Source organism: Bos mutus, chromosome 14 (genome assembly GCF_027580195.1).
Source record: "Bos mutus isolate GX-2022 chromosome 14, NWIPB_WYAK_1.1, whole genome shotgun sequence".
In the NCBI taxonomy this organism is placed as follows: Eukaryota; Metazoa; Chordata; class Mammalia; order Artiodactyla; family Bovidae; genus Bos; species Bos mutus.
In genome coordinates, this window is record NC_091630.1 from 67275508 (window position 1) to 67290756 (window position 15249).

Here is a 15249-nt window from a genome sequence, read left to right on the forward strand (position 1 = left end):
AGCAACACCCGGCGTTTAGAAAGTGTGGGTATTTTCCTGCCATGCTTTTCTATAAGTTGGACACAGATTCCGTGAACACTGCAGATCCTCATAGCTTAGTAATACAGTGAAGTCCAAGAGGAGGACGTCTGGGAGGTTTACAGCAAAGGTAGTATTTTTGCTGGGCCTTGAAAAATGGAAAGGATTTCAGAAAGGGTGAAGAAGAGTCTTTCCAGCCAAGAGGCTCACCACATTCAGAGTCTGTTCCACTTAGGGAAAAGTAGATACAGGTGCAACTATTGTTTGTTAGAGGGTGATGGGAAGGATGCTCTGGGCTGTAGTAAGAGGGGAGTGGTGTATGTAAATTCTCTCCATTCTGTACTCATCTCAGAGGACGTTAAATGTTATGATTTCATTAGTTTTCTCATGTATAAATTGATGGTCATAGCTGTAAATTGCCTCAGTGTATGTTTGAAATTTGGATAAGATATACAGAAAGCACTGAGAGCACCTGTCATGTGGTAAGTAAACATTATCCCGTCCTCCTCGTCTTTCTTGCCATCATTGTTCTGTAGGGTTTTGAAGGAATATGCGAGTCAACCCGGGTTTTAGGAAGTTACTCCAGTAGCAATTTAAGGGATGAATGAACAAAGGCCTGGGGTGAAGATGTCAGTTAGGATGCTGTGGCAGTAGTTAAGTTATAGGTCATGAGAGCTGGGATTGAGACCAGAGTCATAGGTGGAAGGGCATTGAGGAGAAGATGATTGTGGAGTACGATGGACAGAAAACAAAAGCGGGAGGGAACAAGTGGAAGAATGACTGACATGCCTAAATGGGGTGTCTAGAAGGATGGTGATGTCATTAGCCAACGGAGAGCCTGTAAGAGGAATGCATTTAGGAAGGACGATAAGAGGGTCATGCTAAGTTTGAGGTCCCTAGCAACGCAGCCGTTTGGAAGTATCCAGGAGGTGCAGAAAATGTGGGTGTTTGACCTCTGGAGAAACTCTGAGTGGGATGTTGATTGACAGGTTATTGATACAGAAGAGTCAGACCCACACATCTGCCAGGTGCAGCTCTGGACCAGATGTGACAGGCAACCGAGAGCCCCCAAGGATGGGACCCTGGCCTGGCTCTGAGCAACGCGAAGCCAGGATGCAGCTCTGCTCTGCTTACTGTGTTCCCAGAGCACCTGATGGAGGCCCACAAAAAAAAGCATTCTGCCATTCTGAAAGGGCAGTCAGAGGAAGAAGATTCCAACAAAGCAGTCTGAGACGTAGCTGGGAGAGAGGGGAAGAGAGACTAGAGAGTTGAGCTTCACAGGAGCCAGTGGGGAGGGGGGTGGTTGACAGGGCCTTGAGGATGAGCTACACTGCATTTGGCAGCAGGTTGGAATCCAGGGCCTCTTCAAAGCCTACCCCAGAGGTTCCTGATGAAGTATGAATTAGTGTCATCTCCCAGGACGCATGTTTGGGCGATGAGCACGTCTGGGTTCCCTTTGTTTGAAAATGTCCGTGACACATCCGGTTTGAGAAATCCCAGTTTCTCAGTTCTTCCTCCTTGTTGGTTCCAACTCTGATTTGTTAGACAGGAGTCCCAGGTACACTGTGTTACTAGCACTGACTCCCTTTTCCTGTCCATGAGGCCTCTTAATACATCTCTCTGCATGGGCTTAAGTCAGAATAAAACGGCTGAGACTTTAGCCCTAACTAAATACTGTTAGTTAAAATAATTTCCTAAAGCAGATCTCTGAATAATCAGTCTGTTTATTATCTTCACATGATTTTCACATATATGAGATACTTCCAGTTATCCATAGTCATTTCTTTGCTTTCTGATTTAAGAACAGAGACTGTATTAGCAAACAGTCACATTTAAGAGTGTGGAGAGGACAGTTAGGTTGAACAGAAAGGTGTCGTTGAGTAGCAGAACTCCAGCAATGTGCTTAGAGGCCCTATTTTAACCATGAACCAACCATTGACCTCTCAGAGTCTCAGTTTCTTCATCTGTAAAATGAAAAGAGCAACATCTCACAGTATTTGAGGATCAAAGGAACAGTGGGGAATTCCAGTCTAGGTCTGCACCAGCATATTTCTTGGCAGTAGAGAAGCAAACCACTTAGAAGAAAGCTCTTTTTTTGGCTTACAGAGCGCTAAACAAATAGCAGCCGGGTTACTGAGGTCGAGACTGTTCATGTTTGTATTACTTACCTCACTGCTTAGTGACACATCGTTTCAGACGCAGAGGATGTAGGCTCGAGTTACCCTCTGGGTTTAGGTATGATGAGAATCCATCCTGCTCAGATTTCCAGACCTGCTTTCTAGAGCTGGGTGGACCCTGGAATGCTTGGGCCCAAATCCAGGAACTCGTAAGACCCAGAATCCTGTACGTGTGTGCTAATGCTGAGGTCAAGGTTCCCCACAGCCTCTGGGACCCCTGAGACCCAGGCCCTTTGTTCAGTAGACACACGCTTGCCCGCTGCTGCGCTGGAATGTTCTGCCCTGTCAGTGACCCAAGTTCAGGACCCAGCGTCTCCTCCCAGGCCTGTGGGCTTGACTCCTGCACAGTGATGACGCGAGGGCTTAGACTGGTGTGGCCACACCTATCTAGCTCACCAGGATGTCGTGGGGACGGATGCACTGTGCTTAGAGTGTTCTCTCTCCAGAGGAGCGCCTTGATTCAGTATCATGTGATTATGAACCTTGTCTTTTCCTCTTCAGTTTAGAAACTGGTGTGTGTTTATTTGAGATGGGGTGAGAAACGAGGTTCTCCTGTATCAACCTCTCCTCCAAGAAGCCTTCCCAGGACCCCCATTCTTGCTGCAGAGTGCCCTGTCCCATGCTCCCACGGCACCTCTGCGTTGTGGCATGTCGGCCTCCCACCAGCACTGTAGGTGGGTCTGGCTCTGCTCCGCAAGCTTCTTGAGAACAGAAGTAGTGTCCTAGAGCAGGAACCGGCTTACCGAGCACCTGAGTGGATTCCTGGACCCTTGTCACGCGGCGTCCCACTCATTCCTCATGACAGCCCTATATGCTCCACCTTCTTAGAGGAAGAGCCTGAGGCCCATTACTGGTGTCACTTGCCCAGAGTGTCACAGCCAGGAGGCTGGAGCCCAGCTCTCATTTACTCCTGAGCCTGTATTTGTGTCTCTAGGCTGTCTGGCTCCCCTCAAGAGGATTTTTGGGTTAATGCCTCTGTCCCCCGAGTTAATCCCCTAAATGAGCTCAGACCTCTTTGTCTGACAAGGGTAGCCCTGGGATGATGTGCAGCCAGCTCTGCAGCTGAGTGGTGTGGTTAATCCCATCACACATTCTCAGAATGCTCTCATTTACTGACTAAAACCACTGATGTCATCAGGAAGTCCTCCCCACCTCACTCTCCACTTCCCTAAAGCAGCTTATTCACTGTCTGGCTATTGGTGTTAAAGACTTTGTCCTGGGGAGGGGGGCAGGGGTGGGGTGGGGGGAGACTCCAGCCAGGCAGGGCAGTCAGAGCAGATGATCAGATGGGTTATAAGCATCAGCTTAAGGGTCATCTCAGGCACTGAGTTCAAGCTGCATCTCCATGTCGCAGAAGATCAAGTGGTGAGAAACGCCTTTTCCAAAGTCAGGAAAGCGTCTTTTCATAATCTCAGCTTATTGACTTTCATACTGAAAGAAAAAACTCACTCTGAGACCTCAGGGTGTTTTAAACCAGTGTAAAGCTCTTCTCAAGCACCTCCAAGCCACCCCCTGACACAAAGCCAAGTCATCATACCTGGTCCAGTCACCCCCATCCTCTTTCACATGGTCACCTTTCTAGCCTCACATTTTACAAGTACCTGACCATACAGGACCCATTTCAGTAAATATAAATATTGTTAGCAGGCATATTATTCATTACATTGATTCATGCTCTTCTCATAGAAAGATGCCTTGGTCCAGAAATCAAGACCAAGAAAAAGTTTCTCTTCTGTGTTACACAGTTGAGCCCTCTACTACTGGACAGATTAGACCTCACATGATCGGCTTTCTTCCCCTTCTGGTTTATAGCTTTTGTCTTGTTTTTGTTATTTTTGATCTGTGCTTTTTGGAGGGTTGTCTCAGATCACTGGGCCAGAGCTCTGTGTAGGGCAGGAACCTGTATTTGTATTTTACAGCTGGATGCTTCGAACCCTTCATAGGGCCACTCGCATAGGAGGGTCAGATGAGCGCACGAATGCACACGTGTCTGTGTTGGAGGTACGCAAGCTATAGGCAGGGAAGGGAATGACTGCTACTGAGCACTGTGTTGCCTGGAGCCCTGTAAATCTGAGGATGCAGAGGCTCCAAAAGTCAAAGTGAGCTGCTGGTGGTCTCATAACAAGCAAGTAAGCGGTGGAGACCTAGGTCGGTTTTGACTTCAAAACTGGGTGCTCTACTCTACCCAAGTCTGGTTCATGTTGAGAAGAAATCAAGTGACTTCATCCAGCCCACTGCCTTCAGAGGAGACCACATCTAAACAGAACCATGACTCACCCACTGATTTCTTCAGCCGCAGCTCTTCCCCTGAGTCTCCATCAGCCCACTCAGCCTCTCCACTGAGGACTGGTGGGCATTTCAGAGAGAATATGTAGCAGCCAGGACTCCTGCCTGATTCCATCCCAACCTAGTTTTCCAGTTGTTTCCATGGAGATAAAGGGTACCACCAAGGCCCTTCAGCTCCAGCCAAACTCTGAACAAAGCTCAGCTCTTTGCTTTACCCTCTACATTGGGTCCATCAGCAAGCCCCCTGGGTTCTACTGCCGGCTGTATCCAGAAGCTACACCCTCATCCAAGCTTCCCTTTCTCTCCCAGCTGCTGCATGACCCCCTCACTTCCCTGCTTCCTCTCCGCCTGTGTCCGCATCAAGCAGCCAGAATCATGTTTTCTAAATGTAAGCTAAATTTCATCACTCCCCTATCTCAACCCGTCCAGGGTTTTCATATTTAAAATAAAATCCAAAGTCCCACGCACTTTCAGTCAAATCTCCAAATGCCCTCCCTCTTGCCCTGGGCATTCCAGCCACATTGACCTTGCTCTTATACCAAGCAGCTGCCTCCTCAACTTCTACACATGCCGCTGCCCCAGCCCCGGCCACATGCAGCCTTTGTTCTATTAATAGATAAGCCCTCCCCAGCGAGCCATGCCTGACCCCTGCTAGATAAGCCCCTCAGCTCACACTCTCTCCCTTGACCCTGCTTTTTTAGTCATTGTGGCACTTAAAGACGCTATGCAGTGGGTTAGCAATGGTTTCTCTCCTCCACTGGAAAGTGAGTGCCATGAAGTGGGCATTGCCCCCGGCCCAGTGCTGGACAGACCCTGGCTTAGGTAGGCACTCTGAACTAGTGAATGAGTGCACATCAGTCCTGATTTTTCAAATGTACCCCCTTTTTGGTAAAATGTCCACACTTAAATACTGCTGCTGCTGCTGCTAAGTCGCTTCAGCCGTGTCCGACTCTGTGCGACCCCATAGACGGCAGCCCACCAGGCTCCCCCGTCCCTGGGATTCTCCAGGCAAGAATACTGGAGTGGGTTGCCATTTCCTCCTCCAGTGCATGAAAGTGAAAAGTGAAAGTGAAGTCGCTCAGTCGTGTCTGACTCTTACCGACCCCATGGACTGCAGCCTACCAGGCTCCTCCATCCATGGGATTTTCCAGGCAAGAGTACTGGGTGGGTTGCCACACTTAAATACTACTCAGCCATAAAAAAAGAATGAAATTTTGCCATTTGCGGTAACATGGATGGACTTGGAGGGTAATTCTGCTAAGTGGAATTAGTCAGAGAAAGACAAACACTGTGTGATATAATTTATCTGTAGAGTCTAAAAATAGAACAAACTAGTGAATAAAACAAAAAAGAAGCAAAGTCACAGAGAGGACAGACCAGTGGTTACCAGTTGTGGGGGCTGGCGTGGTTGGAGGGAAAAAGGTGAGGGGGAGGGGTTATTATGGGATTATGAGAAATCATCTGTGTGAAACTTTTGACAATTGTAAAACCCTATAGAATTGAAAGAATTTTTCATTTTTTTTTTAAAGTGTGCGCTTACATTCTTGCATGGAGAGAAGTTGATTCTGAATGCATTAAGGTGACGCGGCCTGACTTGATTTTCTCATCTCTCACAGTTGCCCGAAAATCGGCTGTAGCCACGTAGACATGAGAATGTCGGACCTCATCCAGGATGAGGCGCTGAGAAGAGCGATTGAGAGCCACAAGAAGAGACGTCGCCAGTCCAACTAGGACACCCCCCTCTCTGCAGGGGACTCCGCAGCCTACCTCCTACCCCAGCCATCCGTGGAGAGTGATGCTTGTCAAAGCACTTCGACTGGCTGCATAGCATACTTTGGGGTAAATTTGAAGGTTTTAGTGTATTTGAAAGCATTTTTCTATGTTCCAATAAACATTCAAGTCTATTATATTGTTTATTTTTAAGTGTTCTGTAATTTTAAATAAAACTTTGATTATCTGTGTGTGTCGTATGTGTGTGCCACCTGAGGTGTAAATGGTTCCAGTGGTATAGGCTGGGTGGTGCCAGGCTTCTCTATTTCTAATCCTTCAGACTATTTTTTATTACAGTTTTAACAAACAAGCAAACAGAAAAAAATGTTTTTTGCAAGGGATGTTTGAAATGGAAACACATAAAAACAACCCAGTTGCAAGGAATTTCTATCAGGATAGTAAAGAATATGATGAAGGTATAAAGCAAAACCAGTTTCCTTACCTATCTTTACTTTGTGTATTGACAGTTCCAAATATGTAAATGCTCTTATTTGTCATTCTGATGAGCACGGACTGCTCCAGTAGCTGGCTTATCAGTGCGATGATAAGTGATGCCATAATGGAAACTTTGCTGCAGCCTTCTGAGAGCCTAAAGCGCTGTCGGAAGGAACCACATCCTGGCTGCTCTCTGCCTTGCTCCGTGCCTGGCTTTCATAAGTGCCTTCGGCCCCCTGGGCCTGGGGGTCTTCAACCACAAAATAAAGATATTAAATAAGATGTTCTCTGTCGTCCCTTCAGCCCTGAAAGTCTGTAGACTTATGACCAGCAGGGTCTTTAAATTGAGTGTCATTGATTATATTCTATTTATGTGAAAAGGACTAGTCTATTCACAGTGGCGGGACAGGGAAACCTGGCATGCTGCAGTCCGTGGGGTCCCAAAGAGTCAGACGCGTCTTGGCAACTGAACAACAGCAGCAGCCTTTTATCAACTAGAATAATCAATGAAACCCTACGAAGCATGCTGCGACTACACTAGAAAACCCAGAAGAGCTGACAACGGCTAGCATTTATTGAGCACCCACTGTGTACCAGGTACTATTTCAAGCACTTCACATATATGAAAATATTAACTCATAATTTTCTCAGCCTGATGAGAGAGCTACAGTTATTAATCCCACTTTACAAATAAGTAAAATGAGGCACAGAAGTGAAGTGGCCTGTGGAAAATCATAGTAAGTGACTGAGCTGGGATAGTTCAGTCATCTTGGTCCAGAGTCTGGATTCTTGGGGTGGGGGGTTCTCCCTTTTAATTTAATGGCTGTGCTGGGTCTTCCTTCGTTGCTGGCTTTTCTCTAGTTGCAGCGAGCGGGGGCTGCTCTCTCATTGTGGCTTCTCTTGGAGAGCACAGGCTTGCGCGCCGTTGTGGCACATGGGCTTAGTTGCTCCACAGTCTGTGGGGTTTTCCTGGATCAGGGATCGAACCCGCATCTCCTGCATTGGCTGGTGGATTCTTTACCGCTGAGCTTCCAGAAGCTCAGAGTTCTTAATCACATCCTCTCCTCCTCTCTATTGATTTATTTAGGTTCTAAAAATATACTCCAAGTCCACATTTAAAAATGAAATCTTTTAAAACTAAAAAGAAAAAATAAAAATGAAACCTTTGTAAAGAAACAAGATACATGCATTTGTGAAAAAGAAATTCACTAAAATGCAGGTAATAACTGGATTTGATATCTAATAGACAGTAATGGCCATGAAATAATAACATATGTTTGAATTTCAAAGCATAGTCTAAAATGGCAGGATTAATTTTGGAAACACTCATGGAATTCAGAAAGGAGTATGACATTGAGTTGTCTACAAACTAAGTAATTTTGAGTTTCTTAGATGCTTTATCTGAATCAGACTTCCTGAGGAAATGATGATGTTTCAGCCAGAACAAACATACTTCTCGTGGAATGTGGTTCTTTTGTGAAATAATTTGTTTCCTAAACAGATAGAGACAAGCATGAACTGTTTGCCTAAGGTTCAATTTGCATTTTCCCCAACTCTAAAGAGAATTCCAGAAAATTGGTGTAGACATTTATACCAGTTAGAAAAATGCAAACACCATCCTGCTATGGAAAAGTATTTGTAGCCTGTAACATTTTTTCCTTCTTTATTCCTCAGAAACATATATACTTGTCCAACCAATTAACGAATTTGAAGTTTTGTATATAAAACTTATTTTTATCTTCCACCACTTGGTTGTCATGATCAATCTCTTATATTTGTTAAATTTCCTTTATAAGAATTTTCCCAAAAAGTGAAGCCTTTTCTTGAAATGAAATTTTATTTGCCTTATTGAGAAACCCAATAATATACAAAAAATGAAAGGGGAGCAAACAGATGGTGAGGGTTCCATCCCTTTTCCCTACAGGACCCCAGTCCTTTTTTTTTTTCACTGCTGTATTTATTTTATTTTTGGCTGCTCTGGGTCTTTGTGGCTGCCTTTTTTTCTTTCTTTTTTGTATCTTTTGGCCACACTGCCAAGCAAATGGGATCTTAGTTCCCAGACCATGGATTGAACCGGTGCCCTCTGTATTGGAAGTGCAGAGTCTTAGGGAAGTCCCAGGAGCCCCAGCCTAATCTGAGATCACCCAAGAGCCCGTGAGTAGCATTTGAAAACTGCACCAGACATTGTAGCGAAATCATTTCATATATGACTGGTTTAGGACTGGGACAATTGTGTGAACATGGCATTTAAAAAAAAGTGCTAGTTCCTTTAATAAATTTCCAATTGAGTAAGTTTAAAACATGACCACAAGCTCCAAACAATAAGATAATTTCTCACTCACCATATATAGAACTTCAAACATGGAGTGTCCAGCCTGAAGCAACTCCTACACTGCTCCCAGCTGAAGTTTCCTGTGAGGAGAGAGAAATTGCAGGGCTCAGGGGAACCGAGGCCTCCGGGAACTGATGGCTGGCCACACACCAGGCTCAGGGCTAAGTGCCTTAAACATATCACCTAACCGAATCCTCCCTGTAACCCTGGAGGGAAGGGTTATCGCCCCATTTTACAGATGAGGAAACTAAGGCTCAGAGTCAGTCAGTCATTAGCCTGAGGTCACTGGCTTGAGTGGTGCTGGTAGAGCTTATACTGGGACATAACCAAGAGTGCAGAGGGAGCACTCCGACCCACTAAGCTCCCTGCTCTGGGGCCGTGGAGGATGTCCGAATGGTCAGCGGACCTGCATTTCTATCCCACCTAGCTTAAATGTACTCCTGAGACCACTGCGTCCCAGGTGAGTCCCATTTTCCAGGCTTTGGTGCGTTTTGCATAGCCCAGTGCTTCTCCCTTCCTTCCCTCTGCAAACACACCCCACCAAGTCCAGGCCCTCCCTCCCAGCTTCCACTTAGACTGGTCTCCCACCTCGCATCTGCCGCCTCCCATGTTGATCTACAAGAATGCTGATTGGATAATCCTGCATCCTTTCCTACCAAGTGAACTTTAGGCCTGGCATTCAGGATTCTACCATAGTGCAGCCCCACTCTTACCTCCCCAGCTTCAGCTCACCGGCTCTCTTTATGGCAGGGTTTCTTCCAGAAGTAATGGCATATTCCTGACCAGCACATACAATTGACCTTGGGCAAGTCGCTTTACTGCTCCGGGCCTCAGACGTGTCTCATAAACTAAAAGATCTGGACTTCTCCCCAGGGTTTCTTTAAGATTCCTAAGATTCCTGTTTGATGAATTGGTCCTATGCAAAGACTATGGCCCATTAGAAGGAAAACAAGCTGACTTTGAAATTAGAATATATTTGAACCCAATGTGTATATTGCATCTTTAAGTATTTAAAGAAACGCTTTTTGAGGTACTTTGTGATGTGTTATGTGTTAGTCTCTTTGGATATAAAAAGTCCTTCTGAGAGGGTTTCTTGTTCAGTTGGACTAGACAGATATGCACAAAAATAAACTCCATAAAAGGTTATATTAATGTCATGTCTAGGGGACAGCAGGACAAAGACAGGAAATACAGGAAAATTATCGAGTAAAAATTGAGTTTTAGTAAATCAGGTAACAAAATTCAAAACAAGTTTATCAAAAGCCTGTGAAACCTTGCGGCTGGGAGATGGGGTGAGGGTAAATCCTGTGTGTGGATTACCCAGCGGTACGGGAAATCTGCTATGTTGTGGAAATCTGGCTTCAAGCTCATGTGAAACTTCATGAAGGGGGTTAACTGTTCTGGAAAGAAGGCAGTTAAATCTGGGGACAGGAATTCTCAACATTGCTTGTGGAAATGCAAATTGGTGCAGTCACTGAAAAGTTAGGCTTTTTTAAAAAAAAGGTTACACATGAATTTACCACACAACACATTAATTCCAGTCCTAGGGATCCACCCAAAAGAAGTCAAAACTATGTTCATACAAAGTCTTGTGTATGAATATTCACAAGCAACATGCTTTATAATAGCAAAAAAGTGGAAGTGATCTGTATGTCCAGCTGGTGAATGGCTAAACAGAAGCCGTGGAGCCATACAAGGAAATACTACTTGTGATAAAAGGGAATAAAGTATCAATGCTTGGAACGTGGTTGAACAGGAGCCAGTCACAAAGATCGAATAGTGTGTGAATCCACTTACATGAAATGTCCAGAAAAGACAGCTCTGTAAGCACAGAAAGGAGATTATTGGTAGCCTGAGGCTGGAGGTGAGAATGGAATTGCTTTGGAGTGAAGGAAACATTCTGAAATTGGGTTGTGGGGACTTCCCGGGCGGTCCAATGGCTGAGACTCCGAGCTCTCGATGCAGGGGGCCTGGGTTCCATCTCTGGTCAGGGATCTAGATTCCGAATGCCGCTATGCCCTCCTCCAGGAGATCTTCCCGACCCAGGAATCGAACCCGCGTCTCTTAGGTTTTCTGCATTGGCAGGCAGGTTCTTTACCACCAGCGCCACCTGGGAAGCCCCAACCAAGACCCAGCGAGGTCAAATAAATCAATCAATTTTTAAAAACTGTCATGTGATGAGGGTTGCACAGCTCTAGACCTACTGTCACTGATCAGATCAGATCAGTCGCTGAGTCGTGTCCGACTCTTTGCGACCCCATGAATCGCAGCATGCCAGGCCTCCCTGTCCATCACCAACTCCCGGAGTTCACTCAGACTCACGTCCATCAAGTCAGTGATGCCATCCAGCCATCTCATCCTCTGTCGTCCCCTTCTCCTCCTGCCCTCAATCCCTCCCAGCATCAGGGTCTTTTCCAATGAGTCAACTCTTCACATGAGGTGGCCAAAGTACTGGAGTTTCAGCTTTAGTATCATTCCTTCCAAAGAAATCCCAGGGCTGATCTCCTTCAGAATGGACTGGCTGGATCTCCTTGCAGTCCAAGGGACTCTCAAGAGTCTTCTCCAACACCACAGTTCAAAAGCATCCATTCTTCGGTGCTCAGCCTTCTTCACAGTCCAACTCTCACATCCATACATGACCACAGGAAAAACCATAGCCTTGACTAAACAGATATTTGTTGGCAAAGTAATGTCTCTGCTTTTGAATATGCTATCTAGGTTGGTCATAACTTTCCTTCCAAGGAGTAAGTGTCTTTTAATTTCATGGCTGCAGTCACCATCTGCAGTGATTTTGGAGCCCAGAAAAATAAAGTCTGACACTGTTTCCACTGTTTCCCCATCTATTTCCCATGAAGTGATGGGACCGGATGCCATGATCTTCGTTTTCTGAATGTTGAGCTTTAAGCCAACTTTTTCACTCTCCACTTTCACTTTCATCAAGAGGCTTTTGAGTTCCTCTTCAATTTCTGCCATAAGGGTGGTGTCATCTGCATATCTGAGGTTATTGATATTTGGTATATTTTACTATGTATAAATGATTAAATAAACTGAAGAAGGGATTGCTTTACAGGAGAGAGAGAGGAGGGCTTTCTTTCTGGTTATTTGAAATGACTGGGCAGCTAGAACAGCTACTGGGAACCCCAGTTCAGCTCGGAACCACATGTCTATCAATATTCTAGGAAACATTTTTGAATCTCAAAGGTTAGAGTGAAATAAAAAAGTGTTGTATTCAAAGCTTCATGGAATCCAAGATTAAAAGAAGCAATGCTTAAAAAAAATCTGTTAAGGTTTAATGAGAAGATAAGATTAAACAATGATTGATAACAAAAAGGAACTTGATTTTATCTGTCTGTATGCCTGAATCTCCCAATTGTAGATTCATTTTATCTGCAGTGATCACTAATAGTAATCAATAGTTCTAATGAGCTACTTTTTAAAATATTTTTTAAGTATCAGATCAGATCAGATCACTCACTCAGTCATGTCTGACTCTTTGCGACCCCATGAATCGCAGCACGCCAGGCCTCCCTGTCCATCACCAACTCCCGGAGTTCACTCAGACTCATATCCATCGAGTCAGTGATACCATCCAGCCATCTCATCCTCTGTCGTCCCCTTCTCCTCCTGCCCCCAATCCCTCCCAGCTTCAGAGTCTTTTCCAATGAGTCAACTCTTCGCATGAGGTGGCCAAAGTACTGGAGTTTCAGCTTTAGCATCATTCCTTCCAAAGAAATCCCAGGGCTGATCTCCTTCAGAATGGACTGGTTGGATTTTTTAAGTATAATGGAGTGAAAACCCAGGCTAGTTCTTTCCTCTGTTCATCCTGCCATTGAGGAGGATGAAATTCAGTCTTGTAAAGACGACCCCACGTCTTTTAGAACACCCAAAAAAGATGTCCTTTTCATTATAGGGGACTGGAATGCAAAAGTAGGAAGTCAAGAAACACCTGGAGTAACAGGCAAATTTGGCCTTGGAATACGGAATGAAGCAGGGCAAAGACTAATACAGTTTTGCCAAGAAAATGCACTGGTCATAGCAAACACCCTCTTCCAACAACACAAGAGAAGACTCTACACATGGACATCACCAGATGGTCAACACCAAAATCAGATTGATTATATTCTTTGCAGCCAAAGATGGAGAAGCTCTATACAGTCAGCAAAAACAAGACCAGGAGCTGACTGTGGCTCAGATCATGAACTCCTTATTGCCAAATTCAGACTTAAATTGAAGAAAGTAGGGAAAACCACTAGACCATTCAGGTATGACCTAAATCAAATCCCTTATGATTATACAATGGAAGTGAGAAATAGATTTAAGGGCCTAGATCTGATAGATAGAGTGCCTGATGAGCTATGGAATGAGGTTCGTGACATTGTACAGGAGACAGGGATCAAGACCATCCACATGAAAAAGAAATGCAAAAAAGAAAAATGGCTGTCTGGGGAGGCCTTACAAATAGCTGTGAAAAGAAAAGAAGCAAAAAGCAAAGGAGAGAAGGAAAGATATAAGCATCTGAATACAGAGTTCCAAAGAATAGCAAGAAGAGATAAGAAAGCCTTCTTCAGCGATCAATGCAAAGAAATAGAGGAAAATAACAGAATGGGAAAGACTACAGATCTCTTCAAAGAAATCAGAGATACCAAAGGAACATTTCATGCAAAGATGGGCTCGATAAAGGACAGAAATGGTATGGACCTAACAGAGGCAGAAGATATTAAGAAGAGATGGCAAGAATACACAGAAGAACTGTACAAAAAAGATCTTCATGACCCAGATAATCACGATGGTGTGATCACTGACCTAGAGCCAGACATCCTGGAATGTGAAGTCAAGTGGGCCTTAGAAAGCATCACTACGAACAAAGCTAGTTGAGGTGATAGAATTCCAGTTGAGCTATTCCAAATCCTGAAAGATGATGCTGTGAAAGTGCTGCACTCAATATGCCAGCAAATTTGGAAAACTCAGCAGTGACCACAGGACTGGAAAAGGTCAGTTTTCATTCCAATCCCAAAGAAAGGCAATACCAAAGAATGCTCAACCTACTGCACAATTGCACTCATCTCACACGCTAGTAAAGTAATGCTCAAAATTCTCCAAGCCAGGCTTCAGCAATATGTGAACCATGAACTTCCTGATGTTCAAGCTGGTTTTAGAAAAGGCAGAGGAACCAGAGATCAAATTGCCAACATCCGCTGGATCGTGGAAAAAGCAAGAGAGTTCCAGAAAAACATCTATTTCTGCTTTACTGACTATGCCAAAGCCTTTGACTGTGTGGATCACAATAAATGTGGAAAATTCTGAAAGAGATGAGAATACCAGACCACCTGATCTGCCTCTTGAGAAATTTGTATGCAGGTCAGGAAGCAACAATTAGAACTGGACATGGAACAACAGACTGGTTCCGAATAGGAAAAGGAGTTCGTCAAGGCTGTATATTGTCACCCTGTTTATTTAACTTATATGCGGAGTACATCATGAGAAACGTTGGACTGGAAGAAACACAAGCTGGAATCAAGATTGCTGGGAGAAATATCAATAACCTCAGATATGCAGATGACACCACCCTTATGGCAGAAATTGAAGAGGAACTCAAAAGCCTCTTGATGAAAGTGAAAGTGGAGAGTAAAAAAGTTGGCTTAAAGCTCAACATTCAGAAAACTAAGATTATGGCATCCGGTCCCACCACTTCATGGGAAATAGATGGGGAAACAGTGGAAACAATGTCAGACTTTATTTTTCTGGGCTCCAAAATCACTGCATATGGTGACTGCAGCCATGAAATTAAAAGATGCTTACTCCTTGGAAGGAAAGTTATGACCAACCTAGATAGCATATTCAAAAGCAGAGACATTACTTTGCCAACAAAGGTTCGTCTAGTCAAGGCTATGGTTTTTCCAGTGGTCATGTATGGATGTAAGAGTTGGACTGTGAAGAAGGCTGAGCACCGAAGAATTGATGCTTTTGAACTGTGGTGTTGGAGAAGACTCTTGAGAGTCCCTTGGACTGCAAGGAGATCCAGCCAGTCCATTCTGAAGGAGATCAGCCCTGGGATTTCTTTGGAAGGAATGATACTAAAGCTGAAACTCCAGTACTTTGGCCACCTCATGTGAAGAGTTGACTCATTGGAAAAGACTCTGATGCTAGGAGGGATTGGGGTCAAGAGAAGAAGGGGACGACAGAGGATGAGATGGCTGGATGGCATCACTGACTTGATGGACGTGAGTCTGA

At 44.7% G+C, this 15249-nt stretch overlaps 1 protein-coding gene across 5 annotated transcripts in view; it reads left to right on the forward strand.

The window, feature by feature from the left end:
- The window catches only part of NSMCE2 (NSE2 (MMS21) homolog, SMC5-SMC6 complex SUMO ligase), a 237066-nt gene extending 230628 nt beyond the window's left edge, over positions 1-6438 (forward strand). For all 5 annotated transcript variants that reach the window (XM_070382472.1, XM_070382475.1, XM_070382476.1 and 2 more), the window contains one exon: positions 6098-6438. In XM_070382472.1, the coding sequence (XP_070238573.1) occupies positions 6098-6212 (115 nt within the window). In that variant the 3' untranslated portion in view covers positions 6213-6438. The remainder of the gene's footprint in view (positions 1-6097) is intronic.
- The last annotated feature ends 8811 nt before the right edge of the window (positions 6439-15249 follow it).